Genomic DNA, 10,934 nt, shown 5'->3' with positions numbered 1-10,934 from the left:
TTTTTTTTGTTTTGTTGTTGTTTTTTGATTTTGTGTTTTTTAACAAATAAGTCTTTTATTAGTTACTTCTGAATAGAAGCTTTTGGGACCAGAGAGCAATACGTAAAACTCTTTAAAACTCGATACTATTTTTAAAATCAAGAATAGATCTTGTACTTCAACTCAGAGGGAGACACAGGCTTGATTTCTTATCCTTCCCCTACTTACTCGCAAAGGAAAGGAGCAAATAAATGACCAGAAACCTGGAACTTCTGTTTAACTAGCTTGTCCTGTGATAGCACAAAGATAAACATCTGAGACATAAACACTAGCAATCTGATCTGCTTGAGAAAAGACACGGAATTTTTTCAGTTACTTAGATCGCATCTTAAATCTATTCCTTTAAAAGCAGCTTGTTTGTAGAGTATGTTCAGGTCAATTTTTAGATGTTAAAATCTGACTCGTAAATATTTTGCAGTTAATGAGTGTCAGTTCCCTTGGTTTGCATGCTGTTCCTCAACTGCTTTGTGTTCTGTTTGAGTGTATGCAATGGGTGGATTGTGGTGGTTCAGCTGTACAAAAAAGTTAATTTGATTTTCCTCTGTTTAAGGACCCGAACGTAGAAGTGTAGAAATTGATGAGAAAAACAAAACCATCACTGCTTACCATGAGTCTGGACATGCCATCATTGCATATTATACTAAGGATGCAATGCCAATCAACAAGGCCACAATCATGACACGAGGAACAACACTGGGACACGTGAGTGTTTAATCTATCTAGTTCTATTAGTATTTATTTTATTTACTAGTATTTCTTTAGTTTTATTTTTCTGTTGGTTTGGTGGTGTTGAGGAATTTGCCAACAATGCTGTTTGTTGTGTTTATTGTATATTGTAATCTGTTGAAATACTCAGTTATGAGCAATTTCTTGGAAAACCCACTGGTCATCTTTTTTCTGTGTGATAGAAAGCTTTCTTCCTTCATTTAAAAGTAAATTGGCATACACTAGTATAACAATTCAAATGTACAAGGAAAGAAATAGAAGTTTGATTCTGCTGTAGTTAAAATAGCACCCAACAGCAAAACTGTGAAGAATGTCTAAAGGACTGGTAAGTAGAAGCACAGCTGAACTTTACTTCTAACACAAACATCCTTTATAAAGTTGCTCTTTGTGCAGTGTGGCTTTTCTAAACTTAACTGGTTACCTATCTTGTTTCTAGCATAGAACCCTAAGTTTTTCTATTTTGCCCTTAGCTGCCAAGCATTTGTATAGAAAAATATTTCTATTGTATCTATTTCTGTTGAACTTTTTCCAAGTTGATGTGTTCAGTTAATGAAAACCATTGGCCTGAATCCTCTGGGCAAGCTGATTTGTGCTCAGTGTAGGGAATAAGGAGAATGGATTGTTCTGGGTTTTTTGGTGGTAGGTGTAAGTTGCTCAATTTGACGTGGTGCTCATGGTCTGTTGGAAGCCATTTCAGTGGTTAAACTAAAAACCTCCAAGCAAACCTGATGAGTGCACAGACATGGAGGAGGTCCAGAGCATTTAAAGTGTTGTGTAAAAGCCTTCATATCTGCTTTGGATAGAAACAAGAATATTTTTGAGATTATTTCAGTATTTCTTCAGGTTTTTTTGTTACCTGACCACAGTTTTGTATCTTACAGGTGTCTTTGCTCCCGGAAAATGACAGATGGAGTGAAACTAGATCCCAGTTGCTTGCACAGATGGATGTCTGTATGGGAGGAAGAGTAGCAGAAGAGCTCATATTTGGAAGTGATCACATCACGACAGGTCAGCTGATTGGTATTTAAAAAGGTTTTGGATCAAGGGTGTGAATTGGCATGTTTAAGTTGGTTTCAGTAATGTGACTTAGATCTGTTTGCTCTCTAGGTGCTTCCAGTGATTTTGACAACGCTACTAAAATTGCAAAACTGATGGTGACTAGATTTGGAATGAGTGAGAAGGTAGTGTTATCAATCCTTTAATATTTATATGGAACAAAGACAAGTTCTGTTCTATAATTAAAGCTTATGTGGGTGTCAGTGATCACTGAGACTAGTGTAAGTAGTTTTGACAAAAAGAGTAAACCTTTTGACCTGCTATAGAGAGCTCAACTAGAAAACTGATGTACTTGACAGTTTAAAAATTACCTTGCAGGATTTTCACCTCAGAATGGCCTTGAAAGTTACTAATGTCTTCAGGAAATAGTTGTAAAGCCAAACATTTTGGAATTGAGGGTAATGTTGGGTTTGGGAGGGTGAGGACGGAAACAACATTGAATTTACTTCAGAAGCTCCTTTAGTCATGTTTATTACCCATCAAGTGTTAGTAGTCTAGGGATTTTGGTTTGGTTTTTCTGGAAGAAAATGCTTAATCAGGATCTTGCAACAGTGGCAAGATAAAGATGTTTTTGTTGTTGTTTAGCTTGGTGTTATGACCTACACTGATACAGGGAAAGTCAGCCCTGAAACCCAGTCTGCAATTGAACAGGAAGTAAGGACGCTTCTACGGGTAAGTCTCTCCCCCTCCACTCTGATACATTTAGTTTGAGATGTGTTGAATATCTGCTTGCTTGATTGTTCATTTTTATGATGTATACTGGTGAAAAGACACAGGTGGATGAAAGTATTCCAAAGTATTTAATGGCTTTGAATCTGTGCATGTCAAAACTTGGTGATTGCCATGCACAAGTAGTGTGAATGGAGTTGGTGGTGTTGGGTCCTTTAGTACACTCTTTAACACTTCCTCTTACATTTGGTCAGGATTTGTATTTTGCCTATTCAATTAATAGGGGGAAAAAGTATGGCTATAAATTGTTTTAGAACAGATGTGAATGTTTTATGTTACTTTCTTCTTTCATAACTGTGATTTTGTACAGAATCACAGGAGTGGCCATACCAGATCAAAGAGTTGCCTTCAGTATCCTGTAGGGAAATCTGTAACGTTTCATAATCACTGAACTTCTCAATCACTGCTGTGGTAGTCTGAAATAGTTTGGTACAGGCAGGAAAATTACTTATAACATTTAAATGATCAAACATCTGCTGTAGTTGTTTTTGAACTGACTTGGTCATGTGAGAACTACCGATGCAGGACTGCAGGTTGAAGCTGGTAATGCTGGCAGTGTGCATCTACTGCAGCAACTGGTAACTTTCAGTAGCCAGTAATTTTCAGCTTTTTAAAAATGCATAATAAAACTTGGAGTTTTATTAGCCTTTAAGGAATAATCTGTGGATGCTGTAGCTCTACTCATAATGCAAAACTAAATATACTTGTTATAAAAATCAGGAAATTTTCAAATCTACCAAGTCTTTTCTAAGTCATATATAAAAATACTAAGGTTTGTCTCAGGATTTTATTTTTAGTCCTACTTATGCAAAATAAAGGTGACGTAAAGTGTTTGGTTGTTTTTCATTAAAATTATGGCAGCTAAGTTTTAAATCTTCATGAGTCAGGAGCTGTGCTAGCTATGAAATATAAGGCACAACTTTAAATGTTTGTTTCAAGCTGTATTTCCTGGAAACAATTTTTAAAGTGCAATCTTGCTGTTGTTTTTGTTCTAAAATCTTAAAATCTCCTTCTACCTGTTTTTAACATTAGGACTCATATGAGCGAGCAAAGAACATCCTGAAGACTCATGCAAAAGAACACAAGAATTTAGCAGAAGCTTTATTGAAATATGAGACTTTGGATGCCAAAGAAATCCAAATTGTTCTAGAGGGAAAAAAACTAGAAGTAAGATGATAACTTCTGGGATATGTAACTGATAATTTGAAGAATGTACATCTAGCAATGCAGTAGTCTTACGCAGCGTAGCCTTTTTTTCCTCTTCCTGATGTGTGTATGGCATTAGTGTCACTTAATATTAGTCTGTCTCTTGTGAGCTTCTGTTAACTCATCTATTTGTTGTGTCTCATCAGAAAAAGACACAAAATAAAGCTAGTTTCTCATCCTCTGTTCCCTGTACTCTTCGCACAAGAAGTTATTCAGGCGGCTAAATCTCAGGGTTGAATTCAGCATTTTGGTTCAATCAAATGTGTTGAAGCTGAGAAGAAAAGTGTGCAGATACACTGGTGTGTCTTGGCACAGCATCCTGGACCATGCTGCTACGTGTGCATTTGAAGTGATACCTCACAGTGTGTGCTATGGAATGTGTTATGGAGAGTGACAGATGTAAAACAGCAGTGTGTAGTGTAACTAATGCTCATACTCTATTTAAGGCTAGAGACCACTATTAAAGTCTTCTTACTTAGAAATGTAACAAGACATCTCTACCAATGAAGTAGCTACGTTGTGGGAGCTCCATGTTAGGCAAAAACATCTGTGGTCATGTTTCCAGTACCCTTGGGATTAAAATACACACATGTATGGCTGGGAGAGAAATTTTAATGCAAAACCAACAGGCTAAATGTGTCTAAGCCTCTTTGGATGATGTTTGGGGCAGAACCATGGCAGGGATAAGAGAAATACCTGTGATCTCTGATGTGCTGCTGACAAGATTCTTAAAATTTTTATAACTGTAGTAAATGGATGACAGTGCTTTGATGACAGTGCTTTTACACTGCTGAAGATTCTACAGAATTAGTTTCTACTAATACTGTATATGGGTGTTTGATAATCCAACAGATAATTTCTTCAAAGAGGGCAATGTTGCTTACTAAAGAGTAGTTCAGAAAATGTTTGAAGCATGTGTTGTTTCAAATAACATTCCCAGTTCTGTTGTACAGTAGAAGTAAAGAAATAAAACCTTTTCTTTCAACCCATACAGAAACCTCTGGAAATTCTAAGAAAATAAGAAAAAAGTTTCAAAACCAAAAGCAGTTTCCAATCAAGTGGAAGTGATTGCTAGCAATTAAATACCAGTAATCTTTTGATCTCATGGAACTGGCTTTTATGAATAACACATCTTGATAATAATCTTTCTGCACAATCAATTGTAGCCTTGTGGGACTATAAGCTTGTGTTGCAGAGAGGGCCTGTTTTAGCATATTACTGTTGAAGGTTACTGTACTTGGACATTAAAATAGTTGGGCTGGTGCCAATAAGTGTGAGTGGAAACTGGTAGCTACACCTAAAACTATAAGTAACAGTATTTTAGAATTTTCTGAGTAATGCTTGATTATAACTTAGTTTTTTAGTAGGAGCACATGCATTTTTTTTTTCCTTTCAAAACCAGAGTAACTTTCTTTTTGCCTATTTTTGTCAGCTTACTATAGTGACATCCCACTCCGTGTGGGAGAACTTCCAAATGTTATAAAACAGTATACAAAATGTCTAGGCTGACTAGTTAGAGTTGTACATGTATTTTAGAAATACGCCAACAGAAACAGAAATATACTGCATATTTGGCATCTGTTTTTGGAGTAATAAAGGTTAATTTTAATTATGCATATTGGTTTTCTTTTTATTCATTGTAAATTGCTATAAAATGTAATACCAAGTTCCCTACTATGTAAATTGAGGTGTATATAACATTTAAAGTTGTAAATAAATTTTGAGAACTATGGCAAAATTGCACTCTCTCTAATGAGATTTCTAGGGAATGTTCTCCCTAGAAATTCAGACCTTTTTACTGCTTCTGTAGTGGGACTTGAAAGGGAACTTATCCTGCTAAATAATGTGAATCTACACTTAGAAAAAAACCTTTTTTTTGAAGTCACTAAAATCTATATGCAGTGATCTTGTTTGGGAGTTAAGTCCTTTAAGTCCAACTTATCTTCTCATTCAAAAGCTTCTCATTCAAAAGCTTCTTGCTATATGCATAGAAGTAGAGAAGTGCTATTTCATTGGATCTTGAAAGATTTTTACAAGATTAGCCATAAAGTGTGAAAGGGATCTTTTGCTTTCTGGCCAACTTAACAGCACAGGTATTACTGAAGAGTTTATTGTCATTCTTGGTTGGTTGTGTGCATGTGACATCTGGGGAGTTTCAAAGAAACTTACCTGTTCAGGCATTGGGTTTGACCTCTGGTGTTCTTTGGGTGCATCTAGGAGCTGGAATTTCTCCTCACATAATCATTGGGCAGAGGTAGGAGACCACTGGATTGGGTTTATGTGGCAGGGGTTTTGTAGTGAGGATGCTACATGGGGGGCATATGTGAGAAGATGCCAGAAGCTTCCCTGTGTTTGATAGAGCACAGCCAGAGGCTCCAAGAGGGACCCAAGACTGGCCAAGGCTGAGTCCATCAGCCGCAGTGGTAATGCCTTTGGGATAACACACTTAAGAAGGGGAAGAAGTTACTGTGCAAGAGCAATTGCAGCCAGAGGAGAGAAAAGTGACAACATGAGAGAAAAACAACTCTGCAGCCACCAAGGTCTGTGAAGAAGGAGGGGGCGGAGAAGCTCCAGGCACTGGAGCAGAGATTCCCCTGCAGCTGATAGTGAACACCACGGTGAGGCAGCTCTCCCCCTGCAGCCCATGGAGCTCCACCTGGAGCCTGTGGAGGGCCCCACACCAGAGCAGGTGGATGCCCAAAGGAGGCTGTGCACTGGAGCAGGCTCCTGGCAGGACCTGTGGACCACTGGAGAGTAGCCCACTGGAGCAGGTTTGCTTGCAGGACTTGTGACCCATGCTGGAGCAGGCTGTTCCTGAAGGACTGCACCCTGTGGAAGGGACCCACGCTGGAGCAGTTTGTGAAGACCTGCTGCCTGTAGGAAGGATCCACATTGGAGAATTTTGTGGAGGACTGTCTCCCGTGGGAGGGACCCCATACTGGAGCAGAAGAGGAGTGAGTCCTCCTCCCCCTGAGGAAGGAAGAGGAGGGGCAGAGATGTGTGATGAACTGACTGCACCCATTTCCTGTCCCACCCCCTCCCCTTGCCGCTGTAGGGGGAAGGTAAAGAAAAGTGGCAGTGAAGTTGAAACCAGGAAAAAAGGGGGGGAGGGGAAAGGGAAGGTGTTTTTAATATTTTGTTCTATTTCTGATTTGATTGGCAATAAACTAATTTCCCCAAGTCAAGTCTGTTTTGTCCATGACAGTAACTGGTGATCTCTCCCTGCCCTTATCTCAACCCATGAGTCTTTTTGGTATCTTCTCTCCCCTGCCTAGCTGAGGAGGATAGAGCAGTGATAGAGCAGCTTTGGTGTGTTCCTAGTGTCCAAGTCAACCCACAAAGGCAGCTTCCAAATGTCAGGCAGAGGGTGAGAATAACCTCAGTTCCCTTTAAGTACACAGCCTCCTGCTGTTGAAAATGGGGCAGAGCTAGGTGCTCAGATGGACTGTTGGCTTTTTAAATACCCTTAAGCTGGTCACAAGCACAGTGGCATATAAAATAAGAAATTCACACTTGGACATGATTCTGGATTTTCTCCATTTCCAAGGCTGGCATGCCAGAATTTTGCCATCAAGCTTAATACAAAGAAAATGCAAATTTTCAGAGAAAGATGTGGCCTGCTCTTTCTGGCTGCTTCCTACTCAGTGATGACCTGAGTCAGCTGAAATGTCAGAACAGTTTTCTAAATCTTGATCCCTTAAACTGAAATTAAAGCAATCAAGGCACTGGTAGCTTGATCTTGATCTGCTTGGAAACCTCTGCTAGAAGCAAGGAGAGCTATTTGTAAAGCATGTTCTAAAACACAGCCAAACAACAGGATGAGAGGTGAGAGTACTAACTTTAAATAGGTCACTCTCTCTACTTTTCTCAGAGGTAGATTTCCATTCTCTTTTTCCAAGAGCTCCTGTTCCAGTGTTTATTGAGAGGCCTTCCTCTGGTGTTGGCCAATGTGAGTGGATCCTCTGCTCCTTCCACAGCATCATCAGTGCAGAAATGGCTGTACTGCATGCCATAATAAAAGCACTAATATGGACAATGAAACATTTCATGGGAGAAGAGGGGACTCTGGTGCATGGGGTTAACGCTTGGTTTTGGTTTGTTTTTTCCCAGATCTAGCTTTGTGGTTAGTGCCCTGTCCTGGAAATTTAATGCTGCTGGCTGTAATTCTGAAATTAAGTGATGTACCATATGGGCTGTAGTTGCATTGGGTTTTGACTTTGAACTCAGAAGCAGACTTCTAAGATTAATACAAGTTTTCAATCTTTGACTACTATTTCAAGAATTGTTTCTTCTTCTAGGAACAAAACTTCCTCTTTAGCTCCACAGCATTGCAAGACCAACTTTTTTTAATAAACATTTATTCATTATTACAGAGCTAGTTCTGCAGAATATTCAGCTGCCTTAGTGATGAAACAACACCCCCAAATTTGGTTTATCTCTCCAGATAGAAAGATCACAGAAAAACTGAAATTAGAAGGAAACTTAACATAATTTGCAGGAAAGTTCAGGATACCTTTTATAAAGAATTTAGTATAAGAATTCTCAGGCTGTCATAGGTAGAGGGGAGATGTGGTAGGGCGATTGGTGGTTTTATTTTAAGTTTCAATTTCCAAAAAGCAAAAAAGCCAAATAAATCTCCAGAAAGCTCTAGCACCTAGGGATAAAGGTAGACCTGGAAAGATGCCTCAGCTGAAATGCACTTCTGGTTTCATGCATGTTAAGTACTCCTCCAAAAAACTGCTTTGTGCTTAATTTATTTTTGCTTTTACAAAGTGATCTAGGACACGTCTTAGTAATAAGTGGAATCATTACTCTTCAGACCACAGAATTATTAAGGTTGGAAAAAGCCTCCAAGAGCATCAAGTCCAACATTAACCCAGCATCACCGTGTTCACCACTAACCCACATTCCTAAGTGCCACATCCATGGGGGTTTTTTTAACATCTCCAGGGATGGTGATTCTACCACTTCCTTGGGCAGCCTATTCCAATGTTTGACCACATTTCAGTGAAGAAATTTTTCCTAATATCCAACCTAACTTTCACTGGCACAACTTGAGGTCATTTCCTCTTGTCCTGTCACTTGTTCCTTGGGAGAAGAGACTGACTCCCACCTCCCTACAACCTCCTTTCAGGCAGTTGTAGAAAGCAATAAGGTCTTCCCTGAGCCTCCTTTTCTCCAGGCTAAACAGGCCCAGCTCCCTCAGCTGCTTCCTGTAAGATTTGTGATCTAATCCCTTCACTGGGTTCATTGCTCTTTGGACATGCTCCAGCACTTCAATGTCTTTTTTGCAGTGAAGGGTCCAAGACCAAACACAGGATTTGAGGTGTGGCCTCACCAGTATCTCTCTAAATTTGAGCAACTAACATAAAATTAGTTTCAAGTAAAACTTCATGTGGTCTCTGCACTTTTTTCCAATTTGAGAAGGTGTGCACAGGATCAAAAAATTTTGAGGAGGTGGTGGGATTTGATTTTTAGTTTCCTTTTCTATAGGAACTTGGTTAATAATGGTTTTTGGACAGAAAGTTGCCAGTATGCTTTCATAAATGTCTTTGTTGTATTCCATATTTAGTGAATATTGAGTAACTGGTCCCACAATTTTTTCTTGGCTGTCAGTGATTTATCTTCAGCTTTGTTATGTAGCTTTCATAGCGACTCAAAATGGAAATACCTGTAGGTTATGATTCACTGCTCTGAAAATTAGTATCAGTATTTCCTGTTTGTCCTGTTTGTGAATGACTGGATTTCAAGCCCGTGGTCCCCATAAACAGAGATATCATGAAAGAAATAGGATTCTGCCTTGTTTAATGGGTCTCACACAACCAGCCAGAAATCCACAGGGGACAGAGACAGACCCTGGCTTTGTCACACTTGCTTGATCTCTCAGCAGAAACCCTCCACAGCAGCAGATTTGGACTGAATGGTTTAGTAAGTCCTACACCAGTTTTCCCAAAATTACAAATATCAGTTACTATCGTTCAATTTTCAATGGGTTGCTCCTTATATTGGCAACAAATTATGAATTGACTTCTCACCCACTGTCTTGTCCCTACAGGTCAGAAGACGACCTCATATATTCTTAGCTCTTATTCAGTGGGAGCTCCTCTGCTCTACTGACATGTCTACTGGCTGTCACTGGTGAACACGGTGGAATTTACGGGTTTTAGGACTGACCTGCTCAAACCTGAGTTGTTTTTCCACTTTGCTCTCAATCAGGGCATGATTCTCCCTAGTGAATCCTTGTCCTGTCGTGCCATGGCACGGCATCTTCCATGGTGGTTACTCAGGAGGTCCACACAACTTCAATAACCTACAGCATATCCCGTTGCAAACTGCAGCAAACAGAAGATACACACAATCTTCTTAAAGGTACCAAATGTTTAATCTTAGCTAGAAAACAGATCACCAAGACAATAAGGCTTTGAACAGAAAATGTGAGTCCATTTGTCTTCACCAAGAGTTTCTTGTGCTGCATTAGCAGCCTAAGCAGACTTTGTCTCCTGCAGGCTTAGGAGTCATTTTAATACATTCAGTAAACACAAAAAATATTTAACAACATTAAGATGTTGAATCAAGAACACACAAAAATGAGAAATGCAAATACACTCTCTAAGTTTTCATTTCTTCTGTTATTTTTCTTGCCTGGCTTTTTTGAAGCCTTTCCTTTCCTGATGTATTTATTTTTCTGTCCTTCATTATTTTCATTTCTTACATTCCCTGAAAGTCACTGCATTTCAATCAATATATAATATATATAAAATAGAATACATTTAATGTAGTCATGAGAAATCTTTATAATTTCTTAAGCTAAGCTCTGGTTTTTCAGATTTGGTATTGTGGGGTGATGTGTCAAATTTTCCAAAAAACGTTAAAAACACTGGAATGAAAACAAGACCATGAAGAGCGCCAAACAAAATGACAAGAAACATGATCTTGAAAAAGGTCCTAAAGATGTAGGTTTTTGCTGCAGCCAGGACAACGACTCCTAATATAGTAGAAACTGCACCTTGTAATACCGGGTAACCGAGCAGGGACAGTGCTTCGATTGCCCTTTTATTGGCTGATGACTCTCCACTCGTAACAAAGGCATAGGAAATATGAGCAGAAAAATCTACCGAAAACCCTATACAAATGACCAGGTTGATCATGGATATGGAATCGAGATTGACGTTCCAGAA

The 10,934-nt window shown here is 39.1% G+C and overlaps 1 protein-coding gene across 2 annotated transcripts in view; it reads left to right on the top strand.

The window, feature by feature from the left end:
* The window catches only part of YME1L1 (YME1 like 1 ATPase), a 20,742-nt gene extending 15,372 nt beyond the window's left edge, over window positions 1–5,370 (top strand). For both annotated transcript variants that reach the window (XM_027658747.1, XM_027658746.1), the window contains exons 15-19: window positions 590–741; window positions 1,647–1,773; window positions 1,873–1,946; window positions 2,407–2,493; window positions 3,583–5,370. In XM_027658747.1, coding sequence (XP_027514548.1) covers window positions 590–741; window positions 1,647–1,773; window positions 1,873–1,946; window positions 2,407–2,493; window positions 3,583–3,726 — 584 coding nt within the window. In that variant the 3' untranslated portion in view covers window positions 3,727–5,370. The remainder of the gene's footprint in view (window positions 1–589; window positions 742–1,646; window positions 1,774–1,872; window positions 1,947–2,406; window positions 2,494–3,582) is intronic.
* Window positions 5,371–10,934: the final 5,564 nt, after the last annotated feature.

This window comes from Corapipo altera, unplaced genomic scaffold, assembly GCF_003945725.1.
Source record: "Corapipo altera isolate COAL_440 unplaced genomic scaffold, ASM394572v1 63, whole genome shotgun sequence".
Classification (NCBI taxonomy): domain Eukaryota; kingdom Metazoa; phylum Chordata; class Aves; order Passeriformes; family Pipridae; genus Corapipo; species Corapipo altera.
The sequence above is the reverse complement of the archived record's forward strand: the minus strand, read 5'-3'. Positions and strand labels throughout refer to the sequence as shown.